Here is a 25,541-nt window from a genome sequence, read left to right on the forward strand (position 1 = left end):
GGGAATGTGGGTGTCCAGAGGGTTCCCACCACGTGATAAGGGTGCCTCAGTGGGCCAAAACCATTTGCACAAACCATGTGGTTTGTTGACCTTAAAAATAAAAAGTTAAAAAATAAAATAAAATAAAATAAAATAAAAAGTTATTGTTACCAGCTACAATGGGTTTATTCAGGTTTATTCTCAGCAGAGAATCTAACTGGAAATAAGCAAGCTACCGAAAAAAACCGCTGGTCCGACGAAGGAGAGAAACTTTATTTTGTGGGGAAGAAGGAGGAAGTTGGAAGAAGCAGTTTTGAACAGAAGTCCACTGGAGAAAAGCATGAGTTTGGGGTGATGACGGTTTCTCACAAGCTACGTTGCAGAAGCGGCTAGCTTCTTATAGGACGTGCGGTGTGTGTCCTTCCCCGTCGGGACCTGTCACTGCCGAGTCTCCCCTGTGGGGGGTCCTTCTGTTGGGTCTGCGATTGACGTGGTGGGGATCCCCCTTCCAACTTCCCATCCCCCCTACGGTGAGGTTTCCCTGCGTTAATTGTCACAGGCTTGTGCTGAACACTTGCTCTCCTGCTGGGAGTCTGGAATTTTGCTAGGAGCCAGGCAGAGAGCTCCCGGGTGACTGGCTCCAGGTAGGAGCCTGGCGCTGACCTCTGACCAGGCTCCTGGTACATAACATTTCATATGTGTGTACAGCTCTTTGCTGGGGAATTAAGCAAGTTCTACGTAACCCCCACTGGGAGAAGCTTCTGGAAGCTTCCTCCTTGACTCATTCCACAAGTCCTTTTCCCTATGCTAATTTTGCTTTGTATCCTTTTGTCATAATAAACCACAGTCATGAGTCCTCCTAGCACATCAGGGAACCTGGGGGTAGTCGTGGGGTCCCTGGACACACACAGAAAAAGCCTGCTGAATCCCCCTCTAGGTAAACACCACTGTCACACCTAAGAAACTATTCTGCGGGGATCCCTGGGTGGGATCAGGGGTTGAGCGTCTGCCTTCGGCCCAGGGTGTGATCCTGGAGTCCCGGGATCAAGTCCCACATTGGGCTCCCTGCGTGGAGCCTGCTTCTCCCTCTGCCTGTGTCTCTGCCTCTCTGGTGAATAAATAAAATCCTTTAAAAAAAAAAAAAAAACTATTCTGCGCTAAAAAAGAAACGTAGTCTGTATGAAAGCTTTTTCAACTATTTCCAAAATGACTTTTTAGCTTTTTCTTTGAACCAGGATCCAATCAAGATTTGTAAGTTGCACTTCCCCCCTCTATTCAGTCAGTCCTTGTTTACGATGTTAACTGTGAAGACATCAGGACAGCTGCCCTGCAAACTGTCCCAGACCTGGGTTGGCGGTTTTCTACGCACTGTGGGTAGACAGCTCCTACGTCCTGAGACCTGGGGTGCAGCCCTAGAGGCTGGGCAAGGTTCAGGCTAGACTACCCCACAAGTGATGCTGGCGGTGGTGAGCACTCTCGCTCCAGTACAGATGCTGGGGTTGGCGAGTTCTCACTCCACTGTAGATGCTCGGGTTGTGAGCTCTCGCTCCGGTGTAGATGATGCTGGGGTTGTGAGCTCTCGCTCCACTACAGATGCTGGGGTTGGTGAGCTCTTGCTCCACTACAGATGCTGGGGTTGGTGAGCTCTTGCTCCACTGTAGATGCTGGGGTTGGTGAGCTCTTGCTCCACTGCAGATGCTGGGGTTGGTGAGCTCTTGCTCCACTGTAGATGCTGGGGCTGTGAGCTCTTGCTCCACTGCAGATGCTGGGGTTGGTGAGCTCTTGCTCCGCTGTAGATGCTGGGGTTGGTGAGCTCTTGCTCCACTGTAGATGCGGGGGTTGGTGAGCTCTTGCTCCACTGTAGATGCGGGGGCTGTGAGCTCTTGCTCCACTGTAGATGCGGGGGTTGGTGAGCTCTTGCTCCGCTGTAGATGCTGGGGTTGGTGAGCTCTTGCTCCACTGTAGATGCTGGGGTTGGTGAGCTCTTGCTCCGCTGTAGATGCTGGGGTTGGTGAGCTCTTGCTCCACTGTAGATGCGGGGGTTGGTGAGCTCTTGCTCCACTGTAGATGCGGGGGCTGTGAGCTCTTGCTCCACTGTAGATGCGGGGGTTGGTGAGCTCTTGCTCCGCTGTAGATGCTGGGGTTGGTGAGCTCTTGCTCCACTGTAGATGCTGGGGTTGGTGAGCTCTTGCTCCGCTGTAGATGCTGGGGTTGGTGAGCTCTTGCTCCACTGTAGATGCGGGGGTTGGTGAGCTCTTGCTCCACTGTAGATGCGGGGGCTGTGAGCTCTTGCTCCACTGTAGATGCGGGGGTTGGTGAGCTCTTGCTCCAGTACAGATGCTGGGGCTGTGCGCTCTCGCTCCCCGGTAGGTGCTGGGCTGTGCGCTCTCGCTCCCCTGCAGATGCCAGCGGTTACTTCCTACCGCGCTTTCTTGAATCAACGACCAGGCGGTTGTAAGCACCGAGAAGAGCCCGACGCCACAGGGCCCCCTTCCCTGCGCGGTCCTGGCTCTGCACACCGCGAACCCCACCGTGCCCCGCCGCACCCCCGCGCCCCCTCTCGGTGCTGCGGGCGGTGGGGAGGCCCGTGGTTGCGGCTGGAGCCTGCAGCTCCGCCGGCGTCTCCCGGGGGCCCGGGCCTTCCCCTGCCTCCCGCCAGCGGCTGCGGCCGCGCGTCCGCTGACCCGGGGGCACGTCGCCCGGATCAAGGGTTCACCGGGCGGCACGGGGCCGCTCTCCGATTCTACCGACTCTACCGCAGCCGCCGGGCACGCGCTCAACGGCCTGTCTGTAATCGCGCGTGTCCCGGGCCCACGCGGGCTCCGGCAGGGCCAGGCGCCGAGGTCAGCGCCCCGCCCGGCCGCTAAGCGGCGGTGTCCGCGGCCGCGGCAGAGGCCGTCGCGCCGTGTGACGTCACGGGCGCGCCCCGGCGAGACCGCCGCGCAGGGGGCCGTCTGCGCACGCCCGAGGGCGACCGGCGCCGTCGAGTGACGTCGCACGCGCGCGCGCGGGTGGCGAGACTGGGTCCCGGAAGCCGAGGGCTCGGCGGCGGCCGCCATGGCTCCGCGCGCGCAGCTCCCGCCGGAGATCCAGCTGGCGCAGCGTCTGGCCGGAAACGAGCAGGTGGCCCGGGACCGGGCGGTGAGGAAGCTCCGGAAGTACATCGTCGCGAGGAGTCAGGGGGCCGCAGGTGGGCGCGGGGGGGGGGGCCTCGGACCACGTGGGTGGGTCCTCCCCGCGGCCCGGGGGTGCGTCCCCTGCCGCCCGCCGCCGGGCCCCCAGCGGCAGCCTGCTCGGTGGCCGTCTGAGCCCCGCGGGGGCGGGGGCCGTGCTTGCGAGCGCTCCCGAGGGCGTGGCCGCCAGCACCTGCAGAGGCCGCAGCGCCCCCCCCCCCCCCACCTCCCTAGGGCTGCAGATTGCAGAGTCCGGCTCGGGCCTCGTGGGGCGAACCCGGGCTGGGCCTGCGCGCTGCTTAAGGAGCATCCCCCTCCCCCCCAGGGGATGCCCATCCTGGTGCCAAGGCACCCGGCACCGTAGGTCGCATCTCCGGAAACATTTCAGGTGACTTACTGGTTTGAGTGAATTGACTTTTCCTGCATAACACGGAACAGTGCGCGGACCCCGGAGCGTGAAGCCGGAGGAGGCCTCCCTCGCCCATCCACGCGGCGTGCAATGTCCAGAAACGGGAGAACGGCGGCTCCGAGACGGATACTTGGACATTCTCAGTGGTTACTGAATAATGAGATGCCTTTTACCTGCAGGAATACTCAGAGCCGCAGGCGCAGCGGGTTCTGAGTTGAGAGGATGGCGGGGAGGCCCAGGTTCTCTGACGGTCAGAGTCTTTAACGGCTTTGATCTCATGCAGGCAGTCACGCTTCCGTGGCTTTGATCCTGGCGCTCGGAAGCACTTGGGCTGGCTTTGAGTGCTGCTGTTTTCGATGCAGGTGGTTTCACTCACGACGAGCTGCTGAAGGTATGGAAAGGGCTGTTTTATTGCATGTGGATGCAGGACAAGCCGCTCCTCCAGGTGAGTGTATGAGGAGGTCGCGGAGGTACTAGCTGGAGCATCACGTGGTTCAGCCTCGTATTAGCGCAGCCAGAGACGCTCAGCGGAGGTTTACAGCTTCAGTGCTTTATATATATTTTTTATTTTATTTTTTTAAATTTATTTATGATAGTCACACACAGAGAGAGAGAGAGGCAGAGACACAGGCAGAGGGAGAAGCAGGCTCCATGCACTGGGAGCCCGACGTGGGATTCAATCCCGGGTCTCCAGGATCGCGCCCTGGGCCAAAGGCAGGCGCTAAACCACTGCGCCACCCAGGGATCCCAGTGCTTTATATTTTTATGGTCAGAGGGCCGAGGCCGTTGGTAGGAGTGTGTCGTGCTGCTGAGGTGGGCACCGTGGTGACAGACGATTGCCAGCACAGGTGATAGGTGCAGACCTGGGCTGTCCATGTGTGTCCAAGCCGGCAGACAGTGCTGAGATGACGGAAACGGAGGGACAGGACCCACGGCTGCTGAGAACAGGGTTCTGCTGGGGTTTTTTTAGAATTATTATATATTTTTTTTAGAATTATTTTTTTAAAAAAGTAGACTTTTTATTTTTTAAAAGATTTATTTATTTACTTATTCGTGACAGAGAGAGAGAGAGAGGCAGAGACACAGGCAGAGGGAGAAGAAGGCTCCATGTAGGGAACCCGATGTGGGACTCGGTCCCAGGACTCCAGGATCACGCCCTGGGCCGAAGGCAGTGCTAAACCGCTGCGCCACCCGAGCTGCCCTAGACTTTTTAAGGAGCAGTTTTCGGCTCGCAGCAAAATTGAGAGGAAGGTGCAGAGAGTTCTCGTACGCTGCCTCCCCCCACACGCGCACAGCCTCCCCTGCCAGAGTCGTGTGTCTCTTACAGGTGATGAACCTGCCTGACACGGACCACCCCCTGGAGCCCCAGTGGATGTGAGGGTTCACCCTTAGTGTGCATGTTCTGTGGGTTTGGATGGGTGTGTGCTGACACACAGCTGCTAGGACAGGAGCTCACATGCAGCATCATTGCCCTTTTTTTTTTTTTTTTAAGATTTTATTTACTTATTTACAGAGCATGCATGGGTGGGGGGCAGAGACAGAGAACCCCAAGCAGACTCCCCACTGAGTGCAGAGCCCCACACAGGGCTCCATCCTATGACCCTGATCGTGACCTGAGCTGAAACCAAGAATCAGACCCCCCAGCTGCCTAAGCTGCCCAAGCCACCCAGATGCCTTTAATGCTAGCTTTTTTAAAACCATATTTCTCAGAGTGAATTGATTACTTTTTTTCAGTCACTTGGGTGGCAAGGGTCCTTACTTATAATGCAGATTCTTTTGTGGTATTTGATGCCTCCTACGCTGGGATCTCTCAAGGGCAGGCCTTGGGATTGTCTATCCAACACGTGCACTTGGGGACGCTTCGCACAGTGACACAGGCAGGCGGCGAGTAGTTTCTGGGGTCTGGTCAGTCTCTGTGGCTGGTTAGGTGACCCTGTCTGTCCTGTGCCCTCCTTTGACCATTAGCCTCTTGCTTGAGGCTCAGCCTTGGTGTCGGGGGCAGTGTCTGCCCTTGCTTGTGGTGAGCATCTGTTGGTTCTGGCTGCAGGGAGGTTGGGGTGGGGAGGGTCTCGAAACAGTACAACTTGCAGACCTGAAGCACGCACAGTAGAAGGGCTGGTGGGAGTTGGTTCTCAGTGAGTGAGTGTGGATTTACTGTGCTTGTCTTTCTGCTTTTGCTTCTTGTTGTAAGACCACGTTTCTTTGGGGTCTGAGAGTTTTTTACTATTTACTACCCAGGAAGAACTAGGGAGGACCATTTCCCAGCTCATCCATGCTTTTCAGACCACAGAGGCACGTGAGTATCCTCATCCCGGGTAAGCCCTTTGGGAAGGACAGAGCCGCCCTACCAGACGTGGAAGGCTTGCGATCTAAGACCCTAAAGCAAGAGGGAGGTCCTTGTCCTGGGTGCTGTCTGCTGGTACTTATGTGCGATATGCTGCCCTAAGTGTCCAACAGTATTAACTTAACTGATCCAGCGTGGACTGAACGAAATCAAGGCTGAAGGGCCACTAGCTTATGTTTTATTTATTTATTTATTTTTTAATTTTTTTTTACATTTTTATTTATTTATGATAGTCACACACACAGAGAGAGAGAGAGAGAGAGAGAGAGAGAGAGAGAGACACAGGCAGAGGGAGAAGCAGGCTCCATGCAGGGAGCTCGACGTGGGATTCGATCCTGGGTCTCCAGGATCGCGCCCTGGGCCAAAGGCAGGCGCCAAACCACTGCGCCACCCAGGGATCCCTAGCTTATGTTTTAAAATGAGAATGGAAACTTGGGGCGGTGTTGCCAAGTTGCTGGATTGAGTCACCTGACGGTCATGGTGTTCCCTCAGTGCCCTCGCATCTGTTTTGGTCCTGCCCAAGATCCCTAGTTCTCAGCCCTGCTGCCTGCCTGCTGTGATCACTTGAGCATCCTTAGAAATCTTGATGTCTCGCCTCTAGGCCCAGTTTGATCAGGCTCTGGGGGTGAGGCCCGGGCACCTCCAATGCTCGGGGTGGGGACAGCGTCCCTAGCATAGATCACTGGCTGTTGCTGGGGAAACCCTGGTTACCTGGATGGGTTTAGTTTGGTTAGAGTAGGTAGGGTAGTCACAGGGAGGTGCACAAGGAGGTACGGTAACCACTGTCTCCATTAGGGAGAGTCATTAGCATCTGAGTAATTCGCGGAGGCCCGTCTGTTGTAACTTTCACCTGAAAACCTGCAGAAGAGTCACTGTGCTCAGCAAAGGCCAAGTACAAAGCATTCACTTGGTGACAGTCGAGTGAGTTAGTGAACTGGGGCTTGTCCGTCGTTGAGGCATCGGACCGGCCCTTTGTTGTAGGAGAAACTTGCAACAGGAGGTCAGAGAGGCCACATTTGTTCGCTGAGGTCCAGGCGTGGGCAGGGCTGCTTCCCCAAGGCCCCTCTCCTGGGCATCAGGACTCCGTCTTCTCCCAGTCCTCACACGCTCATCCCTCTGCGTGTCTGTGTTCTCATCTCTTAGAAGGACCAGCCAGACAGGTGTAGGGCCCACACCAGTGACCTCGTTTTGCCAGAACTCTTTAGAGACCTCATCTTCAAATAAAGTCTTACTCGAGGTCTTGGGTTTAGGGCTTTGAGAGAAATTTGGGGGACACAGTTTAGGCTGTAGCACCATGTGTCTGATGTAATGTTGGGAGGGTTTGTGCCTGGTTGGGTTAGTGGATGTAGTGGGGCCAGGTGTGAGTGTCAGGCAGGGACCCAGCCCGAGCCAGGAAGGGGGAAGAGTAGGCTCATGGGCGTCAGGCAGGGATCCCGGCCCGAGCAGGAGGAGGAAGAGCGGGCCCGTGGGCATCAGGCAGGGACCACAACCCGAGCAGGAGGGGGAAGAGCGGGCCCGTGGGCATCAGGCAGGGACCCTGACCCGAGTAGGAGGGGGAAGTGCAGGCCTGAGCAGCTGCTTCTCTTGCTGGTGGCTTTGCCAGCTGCTCTGAACTCATTCTTCCGAGACCCTGGCTGCAGAGGTTGGAGCTAGTGCTGCTCTTCCAGAGGTGCCTCCTAGCCCCCATTTCTGCTTCCGGTTTGTATCGTGGCCTCTGAGTGGGGCAGACTGGGCCGCACACGATGTCCTGAGCAGGTTTCTCCATAATCTCTGACCTCCCTTCCAGAACGGTTTCGGTGTTCCCCTGTGATTCTCTTCTGGTCTGTTCTCCTCCTTCAGAGCACCTGTTCCTTCAGACGTTCTGGCAAACCATGAACCGCGAGTGGACGGGCATCGACAGGCTGCGGCTGGATAAGTTCTACATGGTGAGGAGACCACGCGCTCCTCTGCGGGGCCCTCGGGTGCCGGCGGCGGCGTGGGGGCAGGGCTGGGGGGGCACGGCCCAGAGCGATGTGGCCTCTGAGCCTGTCCTGCCCTGGCAGGTGGTGCCCCTGAAGACTGAGCAAGGGCTGTGAGGGGAGCCCAGGCCTTTCCTGGTGAGCGCAGGCCGAGGGTTGCCGAGTAGGCACAGACCTCTACTTCAGCAGTGCCCAGATTTCCATTCGAGGAGGGGGTTAAAATGGCCCATCTGGGGAGCTCAGGGCTGCGGCCATCGCACCCCTGCTGGAGGAGCCTTGAGCCCGTGAGCGCCAGCAGACCGGTGTGCAGTGCGAGCCCTGATGCAGACCCTCCGACCACTGACAGCTCTGGGTGGTCCGCTATGGGCTTTGGGCCCCGGAGGTGTCCGGGACGGGGGATTCTGGGGCAGTTGGGGCTGTGTCCCCCCTGACGAGGGTCTCCGTCTGTGTCACAGCTCATGCGGATGGTCCTGAACGAGTCCTTGAAGGCCCTGAAGACGCAGGGGTGGGAAGAAAGGTGCGTGCTGGCGGGATGTGGAGAGCGGCTCTGCGCGGCCCTGGGGGTGGGGCCGTGTGTTTCTCTTGCTGTCATGCGTCGTGAAGAGAGGTCAGGTGGGGAGCAGGAGGGGGACCCGATGGTGCTTACGGTGAAGCATGTTTCAAATTAGTTTGTGCGTGGTTCCCAGAAATGAACATTTTCAATCTTGGTAAGTTCTTCCTATGAAACCAAATTGATTTCTCTTATTATTATGATATCATTCGTCAGGTGATTCCCAGCCAGGTGCTGTGTTTTTGGTGTAGCGTGGTATATTCAGCTGTCAGCAGTGCTATTTGTTTTGGTTCTAGAAATATTTAATTCATCCAGACTTGTCACTTTTGGCAGGGGTGCTTGCGATAGGGGCAGTCTGTGTCCCCCAGATTAAGAGGGGGACTGTTTTGTGGCCAGCCTTGGACTTCCCCAGGCCTCTGAGGCCACTGAAAATGGCGTGTCGGGGGAGGGCAGGGGTGGCCGGCCCCAGGCCGAGGACTCCATGTGGAGGAACCCGGGAAGCAGCTCTTCCCCGTCTCTGGCCTCCCGGCTCCTTTCTTTGCCTTCCTGGGCAGTTCCCGTGAGCACAGTCCCATGAGACGTGCTGTAGCCTCCTGTCACGCCAGGCCTTTGTCTTTCCACTTGGGGTCCGAGCACAGAAAGGGAGCCTGTGTGAATGTTTGCACGCCTGGCCCTTCGTAGCCGAGACGCCTCTTGCCCCCTGTGCTGGTGCCAGCAGTGGTCACGAACCCGAAACCATGAGTGCTTTGTGCGGGAACAGCCCCGGGCCCAGGCTGCCTCCCGTGCGGGTGGGAAAGCTGGGCGCTCGCCCGTGATGGCATCCTGTCGGAGCTCCCGTGACGTGGAGGACCGTCGCTGGCTCGTAGCCTGGTGTGGCCACCTGCCCTACTGGCCTCCTTCCTTCCTCAGGCAGATCGAGCAGCTGCTGGAGCTGCTGACGACCGAGATCCTACACCCTGACAGCCAGGCCCCCAGCGGAGTGAAGAGCCACTTCCTTGAGATCTTCCTGGAGGAGCTGAGCAAAGTGGGCGCCGCTGAGGTGAGGGCAGGGGGCTGCGGGTGGCGGCTGAGCCCCTCCCCTTGCGCCCGCACGAGAGACTGACACAGCCCCCCCTCGTCGTAGCTGACAGCAGACCAGAACCTCAGGTTCATCGATCCCTTCTGCACAATCGCTGCTCGGACCAAGGAGTAAGTAGCAGGGGGCTTCCTCCTCCCTGGGCCCCCAGGAGGACTGCCCGTGGGAAATGGCTGCTCCCTCTTGGGAAGAGAGAGTTTGGGTGTGTGCAACCAGGTCGCCGGAGGGGCTGCTGCCGAGGGCAGGTCGCGCCCGGACTGACTGGCCTGCCCTGGTGCCTGCTGCCCCTCAGCTCCCTGGTCTTGCATAACATCACTCGGGGCATCTTTGAAGCAATTGTGGAACAGGCCCCATTTGCCATTGAAGACCTTCTGAATGAAGTGGACTCACAGGAGGAGGAGGAGGATGATGACGATGAGGACAACGAGGACGGGATGTCAGAGGATGATGAGTGCAAACAGGATGTGCCATCCGGGAAGCCAGGTAATGGGGTCATGGCACATCCCATGTGGTGGCGCCCGTCCTGGCCCAGCAAGCTTCAGGGGTCCCCTCTCATCTGGTCCTCTTGTTCCTGGGCCTGTCCCCAGCATCTCTCCTCGGCTTGGCAGCCTGGGTGACCTTTAAAAACAAGCACATGTGTCCTCCATCTCCCAGTTCCCCCCGCCCCCCGTGCTTCCTGACTCCCTGGCTCCTTTCTGACCTATGGTTCATCTCTGGTGCTTCTGCCCCCGCTCACCCCTCCTTTCCGATCCCACCCAGACCACCTGTTTAAACACAGCCTCTCCACCCCTTCCCTGTCTCACTCGCTGGGTTTCTCTACAAGGTATCTTTTCTGGCACAAATCCTGTAAGGTTACTTAAGTTACTTATTCACTGTTCATGGCCCTTCCTCTCCCTGGATGTCGGCTCCCCCAGCACAGGGAGTTCTGGTGATCACGGCTGCGTCCCTGTGCTGGGAGCAGCATCTGTACTGAGGTGCCCATGGTGGGACTCAATCCCGGGTCTCCAGGATCAGGCCGTGGGCTGAAGGTGGTGCTAAACTGCTGAGCCACCCGGGCTGCCCATCCACTGGGGGTCTTGATGCTAATAGGGTCCTTGTGGGACATCCCTTGATCTCAGTTGGGCTCATGGACTGTGTTGTGGCCCATGGTTGTGAGGGTGCGTCTTCCACCAGTTTCCGGATTCTTCCCTGCCTCCGACTCTTTTTCTCTCGTGAAACCCACGTTACGTAAAGTTTACTACGTTAATCTTTTTTTTTTTTTTTTTTTAAACACGTTTGTTCAGCGTCGTGATCAGACTATTACATTTGGCAATCAACAGCGTGGGTGAAAAAAAAAATGCCTACATTAAAAACCCTTCTTGGAACGCTTTATGCTTTCCACAGAGCAGAAACTAAAATACTCTGTTGTACAGTTAGTCCCAGATCTGGTCTCTGAGTTTTTGCCCACACGCTGGAGTGTCATCCAGAATGTGTTCTCTTGGCAGTGACTTGGCCCTGCCGTCACGGTGTGTGGCTGAGGACACAGGTCCTCGTAACCCACAGCTTCCCCGGCTCTCCCCTGCTGCTCCCCCGGCGCCCCCAGCACAGGGGCCAGGGCTCTTGCCTCCAAATTTCCTGGGTCCAGAGGTTTTTTTTTTTGAGATTTTATTTATTCATGAGAGACACAGAGAAAGGCAGAGACACGGCAGAGGGAGAAGCAGGCTCCCTGCGGGGAGCCTGATGTGGGACTCGATCCCGAGTCTCCAGGATCATGCCCTGGGCCGAAGGCGGCGCTAAACCGCTGAGCCACTAGGGCTGCGCCCCTGGGTCCAGTATTTGAGGATTGTTGTAACTGTCAAACTCCTGCAGCTTCTGCTGGCTGTGGAGCTGCTCCCGTCGTTACCAAATCCCGTATAGCCGGCCCCATGGCCTTCGCCGCCACCAGAGCCACCTCACCCACGGAAGGGTCCTCCATGACCAGAGTGGTCATTCCCATCAGACCACCTCCATGGCCACCACTGAAGTTTCCAGAACCTCTCTGACCTCTGCCTGGAGGAGGCACCGGCCGTCTGCTATTAGGGCTTCCCTTACCTCGCGGCAGGAGCCGTTCACAGGGTGGTATTTCTGAGCGACGGTCTCGTGTGCAGTCATGGTCGTCAGGTATTACGGAGCTGGGCGGCCTCCCACCGCGTCGCTCGGTCACGTCAGTTTTCCCATAGCGCTTGAGGGGATCTCATGTGGTGGTCTTCAGTGGCATCTTGCGTGCCACCAACAGAAACCTGTCTTGGCTAAGCGAGCGCCAGGCCTTTGAGAATCTTCTCTTGAGACAGTCGTCTCTGGTTCCACGGCTCTTCCACCGCCCCCGGGTGGCCTTGTGTTCCCAGCGGCGTCCCCCTCTTCTGTGGTGGCGGAGGCGACAGACCCAGGGCCTTGGGGGCACTTGGTGTCTGGGTCTCGTCACCGCACAGCCCGAGAGCGTTTGCCGTTGCTCAGGCTCCTTGGTGGTTAGAGCGCTCAGACTGCCGATGAACGGCCCCGCAGCTGTCTGACCTGGACTTAGACGTGACAGTGCTGGGTGGGGACCTTGACCGGGGCTTCCCCAGCAGCATCGCGGGCGGAGGAGAGTTAGGCGTGTTTAAGTGTACACGTTAGTGGTGTTCAGTGTGTTCGCCAGCTTGTGCAGCCGCCGCCACCATCGACCTCCAGAACTTTCCATCCTTCCTCCTGACACTGTGTCCCTGGTAACCCCCCCGCCCCGAGCCCCTGGCGCCCTACGCTCTGCTCTCAGCATGAGAGATGGGACTGCTCTGGTCCCTCTCAGCATGTGTCCGTTGCTTTAAGGTTGAGGAATAATCCACTCGTCACACTTACCCTGGGGACCCTGGGGCTTCTTCCGTGGTTTGGCTCTTGTGAGTAATGCTGCAGTGCGCGTGGGTGAACGAGTATCTCTTGGAGACCCCACTTTCAGTTTGGGGCATATACCCAGAAGTAGGATTGTGGGGTCGGTCACACACGATTCTTTGTCTAATATTTTGAGACCCCTCCCCCCACGCTGTTCCACAGCAGCTGCACCATTTTCTGCACCCACCACCACCAGCAGCGTCCAGGGGTTCCAGTTTCCTGGTTCTTTGCCAGGAGCCGCCCCAGGCTTGTGAGGGGGTCTGTCTCTCTGGTTTTGGTCAGGATGTCCCGGACGATTGGGGACGCGTCCGCTCCATTCCTTTGCTTTCAGGCCAGTCGTGACCTGCTGAGCGTTAGGCACTCCCTCTGCCTCGGGAGTGAGTCTAGGACACACACGCCCTGTTGGGCCTGATTCGCACACATCTTGGCCCATTCTGTGGGCTGCCTTGTGGGTAGTGGCTTTCAATGCACAGAAGTTTTAACTTTCATAAAGTTCAGTTGGTCTCTTGTCACACATGCCCCCAGTGCCCCATCTGAGAGTCCTTGGTACGTGCAGTCTCGTCAAGGGTTTGCTCTGTGTTTTCTTCAGAGTTTTATTATTGGGAGTTCTTACGTGTAGCTCTTTTATCCTCTTTAAGTGAATTTTGGAAATGGGTGGAGGGCCTAGTCTCATGGTCTTGCCGGCGGATGTCCAGTTTTCCAGCTCCCTGTGTTAAAGAGCCTGTCCTTCCCTGGGGAGTGGTCCTGGGGCTCCCACAGAAAGGCTGTTTGGCCATATAGATTCAAGGTCTAAATTCTCTTGCTGCCAACCCCCCCCCCCCCCCCCGGAGTGCTCCTGGGTGGTTTTGTTCACCCCACCCCCTGCCCCAAGTGTGCCCCTAGCACATTAGCCAGCCCACCTGTGCATCTTGTCCATCTCTTCTCAGCAGCTGGAGTCCCCCCAACACAGGCAGGTCCAGGGGTTCCTGGCAGCCCTTTGTGCCTGCCTGTGGCCCTGCCGTCCTCATTCTCTGTCACTCTCTCCTGCCTGTTGCTCAGAACCGTTCTGTAGGTGGTGACATCAAAGCCCCGAATCCCCTGCAACCCTGTCTTTGCGGCCCCTTGGTCAGGCCTACCCTGTGGCTGGACTTAGCTCTCCTTCTTCCCTGATTAGGGAATTTCTGACGCTATGTTGGCTTTGTAAGATGTCTACTTATGATTTCCTCTTAATTTTGCTTTAAGGAAGAGGCTCAAGCCCACCTACCCTGGGATGTCTCGTTCCATGGCACCTCGCCCCCAGTGTGAGGCTGTCCATACCCCAGCCCGCACCTGCACGCCCCACCTGGGTCCTGGTCCCAGCAGAGAGGACTCTTGGTTCCCAGGTGCCTGGGTTGGGGTCCTCTGCACACTGGGCACGAGTCTTTGAATTGATGGGTTCCTTTCGTTCCAGGCTCCCTCCGTGGAGCTGCCTGCAACCCGAGCAATGAGCCAGCGGAAGATGGCGAGGACAGCGTGGGCCCCGTCCTCCAGGTGGGTGGACTGGGCTGGGGCCTGGCTCTGCCTCTGCACTCTAGGAAGGCAGAGAGTCCTGGAAACCGGGGCTGGGGGTTGGCCCTCGGGGCTCAGGCTTCACGGCCAGCCCACGTGCTCCTGCTGGCCTTGGGCACGGGGCAGGTAAGAGCATTGCTGAGAGGTCACCTCCGGGCACACCTGCGTTGGAGCCCAGTAGAAACAGAAGGCTTACTAATTGGTGAATTTGGTTGCTTGGCAAATTAGAATTAGGAATATTGGCTTAAATGACGTCTGTTGAGATTAACGTGACTAGTGTTGTTTTTCCCTGTTCTGATGTGGCTGCCCAGTTGCAGGGGCCGGCCGGGACGGTCCCTTCACAGGGTGGTGGCCACAGGGAGCGTGTTCACTGCCTCCTGCGTTGTACAGTGTTTGCAGAGGGGACTCGGGAGGGCGTCGGGGTGTGTCCTTGTGACCCCACCTGTTTGTGCACTCCCCCTGCTGGGTGCACGTCTCTGGGACACCTGGGAGGTGACTGGTGTCTTTGTGCCGCAGTTTGACTACGAGGCTGTGGCCAGCAGACTGTTCGCAGTGGCCAGCCAGCAGAGCACCCCTTCCCAGAACAGGAAGCGCCTCTACAAAGTGATCCGCAAGTGAGTTGCCCGGAAGGTGGCTGGCAGTGCCCTTGCCCCTGCCCTTGGAGTTGCTCTCACCCCCATCTCAGGTGGCCTCAGTCCTGCCCTTAGAGTGCAGGTGGAGGGCTGTCCTCGGGGGAGGGCCCACAGGGCTGCCTACTGGGGGGCCCCTCCCACCCCCAGCAGAAGCTGCAACCATGGTGAGCCCCTGTCTCTCTTTTCAGGTTGCAGGACCTTGCTGAAGGTGAGCATCTCATGCTGGGACCCTGGCTGGCAACTCCCCCCTCCTCCCCTCCCTGGGATGCACACTGGCTCCCAGGGTCGCCCTCACAGTAGGACTGGTTGCTGTGGAGGCAGGGCTTTCTCTCTGGGAGAGGGGGCCTGAGGGCTTCTGCTGCTCCTCCTCGCCAGCCCCCGCTGTGTGCTGGCTCCCAGGGCGGGGCGGCCTGAGAACCTGCATTTCCGGTGAGTTCCCTGGCTGCCCTGTTGCAGGTGTGCTGTGCAGCAGACGTGGGTGCTCAGTGTGCTCCCAGTGCAACTGGTGATAAGGTTTGATGAGAAGACAGGGGTGTCTCTCACGTCACCACGAGTTTTAAACGTAGAGTGACACCAGGAAGATTTACAGTGAACACTTCCACGGCCCCCACCTTGGTTCTACCCTTCGTATTTTGCTGTTCTTGTATTATCACGTGTCTTCCCTCCCTCCCCCCGTCAGACTGTTCCCACAAGTACTTCGTGCTCACCGTGAGCTAAAGTTCAGTATTTTTAGGTAAAATTTCATACAGTGATATGTGTTAATATCGTGTACATGTGGTGGGTCCTCCACACACAGACCCTTGTGACATGGAGAGTTTGGCCATTGGCCCAGAAAGTGATCTTATCAGCCCCTCCTCAGCCTAAGCTTTTCAGGGAATCCATCATGATGTATTGGAACCGGCCCAGGGCCCGGCTTTCGCTGATGTCGTACTGCCAGCACCGTCTTGGGCTGGTCGCAGCCGTGGTGGGCCTGAAGACGTGCTGGGCACGAGGACGGGGCCTTCTTGCACCAAGGGCGTGGGTGGTGCCTGCACGGCAGTTTGCAGCACTGCACATGCACCCTGAAAACACCCTAACCTGCCTTCAGCCTCCTGATGGCCTGCTTGGTCCTTAGGCCTCTTCCCAGAGGATGATGTGCCAGAAAAAGCCTACAGGAACCTGCAGGAAGAGGGGCGGGATCGGAGGACAAAGAAGCGTTTGCCCACATCCACGTCTCACAAGTCAGGTAGGACTGGCGGTGTCTGCTGGTGGTGGGGCTATCGGACCTGCTGTCTGTGTCCCTCCCATTGCCTCCTCCCCAGCTTGTCCACAGGACTGTGATTTGGCCCAGTGGACACACTGGAGTGGGGGTGGGGGCCTGCCCCGTGCTCCTGCACCCTGCACCTAGTGCCCACCGCAACCCCGGGGCAAAGGGATGCAGAAGGGGACAGGTGGTAGCCCCACCCCAGACTGAGCCCTTCCGTGTTCACCCACATGTCCTTCATGGTCTCAGGTACTGGCGCGTCTGCCCTCTGAAGCTCTCCTGATTCACCCCGGTTCTGCTTTCGCCTGTCTTGGCTTACGCCTGGGCCCTTGCTGCATGGCCTGGCTTGTGCCCTGGTCCCCAGAGCCTGGCTTGCTGTGTTGTGCACCAGCTTTGGTCTGCTCCATCTTGTGCTTGAGCCTGCCCACCCCCCGGGTTAAACTTTACAGGCTTCTTTCTCCTGGGTTGGCCTGTCTGCTTGTTTTCCTGAAGGGCCACCTGCTGGCCCTGGAACCCGACATCCACACAGGCAGGATGCTCTGGTTGGCCGTGGTGGGTCTGCTCCTGAGGCCGTCAGGTCCCCTCATAGGCCCTTTGTGCGGCCTTGGAGCTGGCACCTTTAGTCAGCATGGAAGTGGGGTAACCAGGCCTTCACAGTGCCTTGGTCACGTGGCCCTGCTGTTTTAGGGAAAGGCAGGAAGGAGGACTCGTGTCCAGACCTGAGCTCCGGATCTGAGAGGATGACGAAGAGGCGGCGGCGGCGGCGGCGGCGGGGCTCAGGGGCTGAGCCCACTGGGCCGCAGGAGCAGCCCGGGGTCCCAGGTCAGAGAGGGCCTCGGAAGAAGAGGCGGCGGTCTCGGGCGGGGGCCAGAGTGAAGGTGGCCGGCAGCCAGGAGCTACAGACCAAGCAGCAGCCGCTGCAGAGCCGGAAGTGACCCCAGCAGGCCCAGCATGCGGGGAGGCGCTGTCCCTGTAGATCCTCCCGGTTTGCGCTGAGTTGAGTGGGGACAGGACTGTAGGCTCTCAGTCACAGACTGAGACTGTGGACGTGGACACTCACGGCTCCCTGGCGTCCTGAGTCAGCAGGGCTCTGGCCCCTTGCTCCGTGGCTGGGCCCAGGGAGCGCTGACGCTGTGCTGACTTTGGTCAGGCCAGGAAACCTCCCGAGAGGTAAACCTGCCTGGCAGGCAGCCCCCCTGGGGTCGGGGGCTGGCTGCACGCTGCGGGTGTCTGTGAATAAAACGCTGTGCGGTTATTAGGAACGAAGTCCTGCTTCTGGCGCGTTCCTGCGGGAAGATTTCCAGGGGTGTGGATTGACAGGTGCTGTTCCCAAGTGGTGTTTGGACCCGACGTGTGGGGAAAAGCTGTTCATACATCTCTCAAAATTTGGAAGAAGACGGCAAGTGGTAGCTGCGGTTGTCAGGACGTCAGCTTCATAACCTTGTATTCGGAGCTGACCCTGAACCTGGGTGTGTCGGGCCCATTGCACAGGGAGGCTCATGTGACAGTGGGCAGGCCCACTGTGCCCCTCATGCCTCCCTGAGGCGCCTCTGATTCCGTTTCCGCCCTGCTGCTCGTCCTGGAGGGTCCAAGGCAGTGGCACGTTTGCTGGACCCTGACCAAAGGGCCGTGGGAGGGGCCCCTGGCCCAGGAGTGCGGGTTATGAGGACAGTAGGTGTGAGCCAGTTCTGTGTGGGTTCTGGGTGGCTCCCAGGCGGCACTGCGTGTGGTCAGGGCTGCGTAGGTGACAGGTGGGCAGCGTCTGGTGCTGGCCTGAGGTGTGTGGGTGAGCCCGGCAAGAGGCCCCTCCAGGCTTCAACTGCACCCCGGTTCCTAACGCCTGCTCCGTGCTGGGGGACAGTGGTGCTTGGTGATCTTTACGTCCGCTCAGCTGGGTGGGCAGAGGCGGGGGGCTGGCTGGGGCTCGGGGGTGCAGGCTCACTGCCCTGGAGGTGACAGTTCCTGCTCTCCAGAGTGACCTGGGGGGACAGCGCAGCTGGGGGCAGAGCTCAGGCACACAGGTAGGTGGCCTGGCCAAACCCCTGAGCCCTCCCACCTTCGCCGGGGGGTCCCACTGCCACCCCTGCTGCTTTGTGTGTGTGTGTGTGTGTGTGTGTGTTTGTGTGGCAGGGATAGGCTGTGCTTTATTTTTTTCGGTGAAATATTTTTGGTCAAAAACTAAGGGAACAAGCACATCCTAGAAGTTTCTGAAAAAAATGGAAGTCCTGCCTGCCGTCTTCAAACTGGTGTTGGCAGCCTCCTGAGCGCCGGTTGCCAAGCTGTTCTCAGGCCACGCTGTGGTCCTTCCCTCCTCGTTGTGTCCTGTAACTTCCTACTGCATTAGCCACAGCCAGGAGGGCGTCCAGCCCGGCGGCGTAGGGGAGCAAAGTGGGGGGCGGCTTTTGCCCAGGCTGGAGAGACCGCAGGGGTGCTGGGGGGTGTCTTGTGGGGTGGGGGCCCGTGTGGTGAAGGTCCAGCAGGGGAGTGCCCGGCCGGCAGTTGTGCACCTGTCCCTGCGCTAGCGGGATGGAGGGTGGACTTGGGGACAGTCCTGCCGGCAGCCCCAGGTTGGGACGCGCTGGCCAGTGCCTTGGGAGGCTGCAGCCTCTTCAGACTGCCTGTGAAATAACCTCTCGGTCACTAGGTGCCTGACAGCAAGGGGCTGCTCCTCGGCCCGGAAGTTGCCCAAATAAATGCACCCGACTCCCCGTGGTCCGTGGGCTGCCGGGGCGGAGGGGCGGCGCAGGGGAGGCCCCGTCCTGTGCCTCGTACCCTGAAGAACAAGGAGGGCCCCAGGGGGCACCGCGCCTGCCCGCCCCGGTCAGGCTCCCAGCCCGGCCTGTGGGGACCGGTGGAGTCTCCGGTGGGAACATTTCCTCAAATGACCCTTCTGTGAAGACGCGCAGCCAGCTGACCCCGGCGGACCGGGCTTGGGTGCCCACCGAGAGGGGCCCCCAGCTTGTAAACTGGGCCTGGTTCGCTTCCCAGGCCGGATTTGGTGACCAGACACCGTGTCAGGCAGTGCCTTGTGTCCCCGCGGCAGCCGTCCCGGGAGTCTTGGGGCACCCCCCCACCCCCCGCACAGTCTCCGGCGGCTTCCCTGCCCCGAGCCGTGATGACCAGACGTGTCCACTCGAGGTCACCGTGCAGGGCTGCTCCCGCAGCGTGGTGTGTGCGTGAAGGTGCACCTCGAGCTCCTCCCCGCCGGTCCCCTGTCCCCAGTCCTGGCTCTGTCCATTCCCCCCCCCCCCACTTTGCAGAAGGGACAGTGGAGGAACCATGCCGGTTCTGCAGTAACTGAGTCCCTCGGCGTTACCCCGTGGGTGTCCTCTCCCCACCGGGCCGTCCCCCGAGGCGGCCTCCCATGGAGCCTTCCGTCCCGCGCCCCGCGCCGAGGGGCAGGCCAGGGCTCAGGGAGGGCGGAGGCCCAGCCCCCTCGGGTGACCGCTGGGGACACTCCCCCACCCCCCTCCCCGTGGCCCCTCCCTCGCCCCTGGGACCTGCAGTCTCACCAGCTGCCCCTGGGGGCGCCCGTGGTCCTCGGATGGGATCCCTAGCCCCTCCCTGCCAGGTCACCCCGGTGCTGTCCCTGGGCCCCCTTCAGCCCGAGGCTAAAGCCCCATCTGGTCCTGCCCCTTGCCTGGAGCCCCAAAAGGGGCCCCGCAGGATGGACCCATCCCACCCCCGCAGTGGGCAGGGCGTGGAGCGTGTCCCCAGGCATGGCTCCTCACCCAGCCCGCGCAGCCCAGTGGCCCGCCCCGTCCTGGCCCCAGGTGGCTCCTCAGCCCACGGGGAGCCGGTGTGGGGGGCTTCCTGCCTGAGGGCCTCCTCCCTCCGGGGGCTGCAGGAGCGGCCGCCAGAGCTCCGGGGGCTGGACTCCCTGCGCTCCCTCTCTGGCGCCCCCCCCCCCTCGTGCAGGTGGCTGGCTGGGAATCAGGCCTCAGGAGGAGCCTGCACCTCTGCCACGGCTGCCCCGGGGCCCTGTTGGCTGGGGCTGCAGACCTCGGCTGGGGCTGCAGACCTCGACGGCTGAGTGGAGGCGGGCCGGCCCCCACCCTTGGCAGCTGGGCCTGGGGAGGTCTGTGGGGCCAAATTTGCAGCCCTGCCTACCTCTTAGGAGCTTCTAGATTCATGGGGTCAGAGGTTGACAGTGCAGGCAAAGGAGAAGTGTGGCTCCCAGGGCCTGTGGGAGGCCAGGTTGCGGGGCGTGTGCTCGAGTTCACCTAGCCAGCACCCTCCTGTCTGAGGGGGGCAGAGGGAAAGAGCCCCGGTCCCTCGGGTGGGTGCCTCACCGCCGGGAGCCTCAGTATCCTCATCCGCACACAGGGCAGGGAAGGCTCCACGGGGCTGTCTGTCCCTGTGGCTGCCGCCACCACGTTTTTGGAACCCCTGGAGTATGGACGGAGTCCCAGCCTCACCTCCACCCGCTTCCCCGGGGTGGGCACCCTAACCGCAGGGCTGGCCAGTGTGGCACAGCCACGGCCCCTGCCACGCATTTGCACACCCAGGCTGCCCGGTGTGTTTGTCAAGAGGCACAGGAGACAGGAAGAAGGGGGAGCACAGGCTCGTCAGCCCCAGGGGTGTGTGTCAGTGGCACCAGCCATTGCGCCCAGCATCCCTGCCCCAGCTCCTTTGCGTAGTTGGAGGGGGGCCCTGGGTGGCAGTGGTGGGTCCTCGCCCACTACGGGGCCTGGCTCATGAGGATACTGTGGACACGTCTTGCACACCTGCTCTCTCCCGTACCTTGGCCCACCTCACCTAGGAACCTGAACTGTGGAGTTTTGAATTAGGACCTGGGTGGTTCGCAGTGGCCACGCTCCCCGCTGGGGCCCAGGGCCTGGGGGTGTCCTGAGTCCCCGCAGCCCGACTTGCCCCTGTGCAGTCAGCCCTTCCCTCTGTGTCTTCCTCCTTCTTGCTCTCTGCTCCTCTCTATAAATGCTTATTCTGTCCCGTGCAAGCTGACTGGGCTGCCCGGCATGTCCCCGCACGTCCCCATGTGTCCCCACGTGTTCCCACGTGTCCCCGTGTATCCCTGCGCCCACCAGGGCCCCACGTGTCTGCAGCCTCCCTGCGGAGGTGGGGAGCCAGGGTGCGGCCGGCAGGCTCCTGTTCAGGGTCTCTTGGGGCTGTAGTGGAGGTGAGGGCAGGGCTGCCCCTACATGTGAGGCCTGGGGTCCCCCCCCCTAAGCTCGCTGGTTGTGGGCACAATTCAATTCTTGGCAGCCGGGGCCTGGGGCCTCTGTGTTCTTGCTGGCTGGCCGCCTGGGTCACTCTGCTCCCGGGGCTGTCCGCAGCTCCTGGTTGGGTGCCCGGGGCCCTTCCGCTCCCATCAGAGCCGCCCACCCTTCTCAGCACCCCAGCCTGCTGGTTAGGCCCGGCCCACCCACGCTGGGGCTGGGGCTGACCGCGTCCTGCCTCCCACAGTCCCTAGGTCCGGGCATTGTTTCCTGGGTCTTACACTCCACGGCTTGGCCCCATCCCTTTCCTGCCCCTGGAAAACTTCCTGCTCTGGGAGCTTTGCCAGAGAGTGAAAGGGGTAGAAAACACTGGAATGTGGGGGTGGGGGGCACAGTTAGAATTCACTAAAGCCAGAAAGTGGCCCCAAACTCCTTGGACACCCAAATGGCTCCGCCTTGCCTGGCAGTGCTGCTCGTGTCCCTGGCCAGGGTCCTGGGGTTGTGGCGCCGGGCAGCAGGGCAGGGGGCGGGGAGGGGCGTCCTGGGTCACCTCATCACCCCACCTCGTCCGCAGCCCAGCTTCCCCGCCTCCCCAGCTGCGTTGCCCTGTTTACTCTCACCCTGCGCAACTCCCGCCTCCGGCCCCAGAGCACCTGGGGTCAGCAGCCCTGGGCTGTCAGGGCACAGGTAGGAGGTCATGAGGGCTGTTGCATGGGCCTGTGTTGGGCACGGGCCCCGGCCACCTGGCAGACGGGACGAGCGTGTAACCGAGTGCCCGTGGCTGGCCCTGTCCTTTCTTCTGCCGGCTCAGTCCTGGGCGAGCTCCTTCAAGGCTGGAGGGCCAGGCCGCTCCCAGGGGCCGAGCCTCAGTCCTCGGCCCCCGGTGGGGATGGCGCTGCTCCCTGAGCCATCAGGCCCCCCAACAGCCCCTGGCGTCCCCTCAGGCGCACCCCAGAGCCCCATTTCCTTCATGGTACTTCATGGCCTGGGATGTGCCCACCCTCCCACCCCGGGAGGGGCTGGGATGGTCTGGTCGGTGGGGTTCTTGGCAGCCCTCCTGTGGGAGAACAGAATGTCCCGTCCTGCCCGGAGGCCCCAGGTCACCCGGACATGGAGCAGCGGTGGCCTCCCTGCCCCTGCCAAGGGCCCCCTGCCCACCAGGCCAGGCCCCCTGCTCCTCTCAGCCCTGTGCTCCCCAGGAGACGGGGCTCCCAGATCAGCTCCGGCCCGAGGCCTTTGCTCAGAGCTCCTTTGTTTGGCGCCAGTCTGGACGGCGGCACCTCCTTCAGGCGGACACGCACCCTCTCTTCCAGATCCATCCCGTCGGGTGGATGGGGGCTCGCGGGCTCCTGCCTTTGTGTCCCGTGCGGGGGCTCCTGGGAGGCGGGGCAGGCCTCCAGTCCTCTCCCGGCCCCACGTCCCGGGCAGCTTGCTGGACAGTCGTCGCAGTCTTCCGCCTGTAGCTACTGCAACAAGCTCTGCCTCCGTGAGTTGGCGGGGCGCTCCGTGGGCTCGGGTCCGAAGTGGGGATGTTTTGATTCAGAATGTTCCGACTCACTGAACCCCGACGGGGGCTGGATTAAGCAGGAGAGGGGTTCAGTGGCCCTCGCCTGGGGAGCTCTGGAAGTGGTGCTGGCCTCCGCCGAGGTCGCCGCTGCAGGTCCTTCCCTGCTCGGCCCTGCGTGGCTGCTGCCCCTTCACCAAGCGGCAGCGCCTGGGGCTCCCCGGGCCCTCGCTCACCGCCTCCGAGAGGCTGTCCCTGAGGGGGCCTTCCCGTGGGCCCACCCGGTCACTGGCTCGGAACTGGCGGGCCCACGACCCGCGGATGGAGGGTACCGGGCGGGCGGGGCGGCTCGTCCAGTCCAGTCTGCTGACGTGAGGTTTCAAAGCAGGAAGCAAAGTCTCCCCCTTTACGTGGGGTAAACCCTGACGTGTGGGGAGCCCAGGCGAGGCGGCTGGTGTGCGATTGACGCCTGGCTGGTCGGCGCGGAAGGGTCGGGCCCCAGGACTCCCGCAGGCTGGGTCTACTCCAGGCACCCAGTGTGACTAAAGGAGCTGGAGGCTGGGGTTCCCCAGGGCTTCCCATGAGTCGGGGAGGGAGGAGCCGGGAGGTCAGGACTGGAACCTGGGGCCTGCGAGGGCGAGGCATTGGGGCCTCTGGTTGTTCTCCTCGTGAACTGGCGCCTGCAGCCTAGGGCAGATGTGGCCTCGGCGTCTGCCCGAAGCGGGTCGGGGTGCTCCTGTCGGGGCGATGAGGTGGCTCTTCGAAGCAGAGCCTGAGTCAGGGATTCTCATCCCCCCCGGCCCCCGGAGGCGGCAGGGGAGTGGGAGGGCAGTCAGGATAAGCAGGGACGCGGGCTTGGCCGGCGCAGCACCTCCCCCCCCAGCTCCGGAGCAGCATGAACCATGGCCGGGCCCATCCCGGTCCCCCCCACCCATCCTGGCATCCGTCACTGGCCATGAGGTGGGGGTGAGGCCTTGGTGAGGCTGTTTAAGGCAGGGGAGGCCGTGTCTGGAAGGGGTGGGGGTCTGGAGGCAGGGCCGGCTGCAGCATTTGGGGGGCCCTATCTCTAGAATCATTATGAGTCTTGAGCGGGCGACGGCCGGGGGTTCACTCAGGGGCAGGACCGTGTGCATAGGCCCTGGGCGCCTGCTGGAGCCGAGAGGGCCGCTGCCCGGCGGACCTTGGCGCTGGCCGCACCAGGGGCTGTCCCCGGGATGGAGGCCATCAGCCTCCGCAGAAGACCCACCGTGCGCTGGGCCTCATGGCCCAGGAGCTCCTGTTCCAGTGGAAGTGGGGCAAGGGGAGGGGCTGGGCCGTGAGTCGGGCACAGGTTTGGGGCAGTGCTCTGGGCCGGGGAGGCCAGCGCAGGGGCGCTGAGCAGGGAGGGACGAGTCCGTCTGTCGCGGCTGTCTTCACCGACACACGGACCCAGCCTCGAACAACTGTGTTTGCTCCCAGGGCCAGAGGCTAGAGTCCGACACCCCAGCTCCTCCTGGGGCCTCACCCAGGCGTGAGGACCGTCTCCTCCTGGGTCCCTACACACCTGCCCCCCTGTGTCTGCCCTCAGCCCCTCCTCTCATGGGGACTGGTCAGATCGGGCTAAAACCCACCCTGTGACCTCGTTTTAACTTAATCCCCTGGACCTCCAAATGCGGTCATGTCCTGAAGGGCTGGGGGGTCAGGACCTGACCTGTGAACTGGGGGGCACACAGGCCAGTGCGGGGCAGGCACAGCCGTGGGAGGAGCGCGCCCAGAGGCCTGCAGGACCCAACAGTTCTTTCCGGGGCCTCGAGTGAAAGTACCTCCTACCCCGGCACGGATTGTGAGAACAATCGTGTGCTTCCCAGCATCCTTCTGGGGATGGTTTTCCCTTTTCTAGCAGCGATCAGATGGACGCTTGCAGGTTCTGACATGAAGTGGAAGGTAGTTTATTTTGTGAAACTCTTGCGTCCCCAAACCCCAACAAACCTTACACAACCTGTGCCACGGTTTGCGCTCCACAAAGCTCAACTTTTTTTTTCCTCCTTGGAGAACAGATATGAAGTGGTGGGGAGAGGAGGAGCCTCGATCCCACGCCCTGGAGCCAAAACCAAGTCAGACGCTCAACCGACTGAGCCACCCGGGCGCCCCTCCACATTTTACCTGAAGATACCGGGCAGTGTCCGTGTGCGTGGGGCAGAGGAGGGGTGGTCTCCCCACATCCCAAAGCCCCTGACAGCCCTGCGTCCCAGAGCAAAGAAAGTAGGAGATGAAATGTCACCAGGAATTAGCTTTGTCTCCAGGTTGCAATAGGAAGGAAGAGGTGGGGCAAGCTCGTGGGGGGACCTCAGATGCCAGCTGCTGGGTGGCCACTAGCCCTGCTTTGGGTTTCCCCAGGGGTGGCCCTAGAAGTCACCTAGATCCTGTTGGGGTCTGTGTGGGGGGCACACAGGCTGCCACCCGCTGGTTCCCTGGGGCCTGCCGTACTCAGGGCTCTGTGCCAGCACTCAGGACAGAGCCCAAAGAAAGAAGGGTCCTCGCTAGTGGGCGTGGGTGCAGTCACGGACACGCGACGTTCAGTTGGCGTCAGGATGCGCCGGTGAGACATTCAGCAGAGTTCTGGAAAGGGGCTCCACGTGTGACAGCGCTCCCACTCCCACTTGGTCACCGCAAAGGGCCTGGGACTGGATGGTGTGGGGTCCCAGCTCCCCCCCAGCCAGTTGGGTCTCCCTCGGGGCACACCCTGCACACCCAGAGCCTGGGGCTTTTGGTAACTGAACCAAAATGCACATAATAGAAAGTGAAAAGTATACGCCAGAGAGGCATCTGGGTTGTCCAACCACCAACCCTCCCTGGTTCTGGAACATTCCTGTTGCCTTCTCTTCTACTTTATAACCTGGTGTGAGATCCTGTCCAGACTTGGCGGTCATGTTCACGGCGTGTGCCACACCTGGGACCCTGAGGTGCTGGCCGAGCCAAGTTACCTTCTCTCCCCTGTCCTTAGAAGGGGGGCGGTCTTTGTTGGTGGGACGATTTTGTTTCTCTGGCAGGCCTGGGAGGCGCTTTCTATGCTCATCCAGGAGGCCCTATGTGGGGGGACTCCTGCCGAGG

At 60.6% G+C, this 25,541-nt stretch overlaps 1 protein-coding gene across 2 annotated transcripts; it reads left to right on the forward strand.

Moving 5' to 3' along the window:
* The first annotated feature begins 2,984 nt into the window (after positions 1-2,984).
* Positions 2,985-17,036, forward strand: RRP1 (ribosomal RNA processing 1). Of its 2 annotated transcripts, none has more exons than XM_038581603.1 (13): positions 2,985-3,169; positions 3,924-4,006; positions 5,800-5,857; positions 7,745-7,830; positions 8,319-8,380; positions 9,323-9,452; positions 9,537-9,601; positions 9,781-9,971; positions 13,798-13,877; positions 14,412-14,509; positions 14,716-14,735; positions 15,642-15,752; positions 16,458-17,036. In XM_038581603.1, exons 1-13 carry the CDS (start codon positions 3,037-3,039, stop codon positions 16,703-16,705), a joined length of 1,365 nt encoding a protein of 454 aa, XP_038437531.1. In that variant the 5' UTR covers positions 2,985-3,036; the 3' UTR covers positions 16,706-17,036. The 2 variants fall into 2 exon arrangements, with proteins under 2 accessions (XP_038437531.1, XP_038437532.1); XM_038581604.1 differs by lacking the exon at positions 2,985-3,169 and adding an exon at positions 4,889-4,935 and having other exon boundaries at positions 3,961-4,006.
* The last annotated feature ends 8,505 nt before the right edge of the window (positions 17,037-25,541 follow it).

The sequence above is a fragment of the Canis lupus genome, chromosome 31 (genome assembly GCF_011100685.1).
Source record: "Canis lupus familiaris isolate Mischka breed German Shepherd chromosome 31, alternate assembly UU_Cfam_GSD_1.0, whole genome shotgun sequence".
Taxonomy (NCBI): Eukaryota; Metazoa; Chordata; class Mammalia; order Carnivora; family Canidae; genus Canis; species Canis lupus.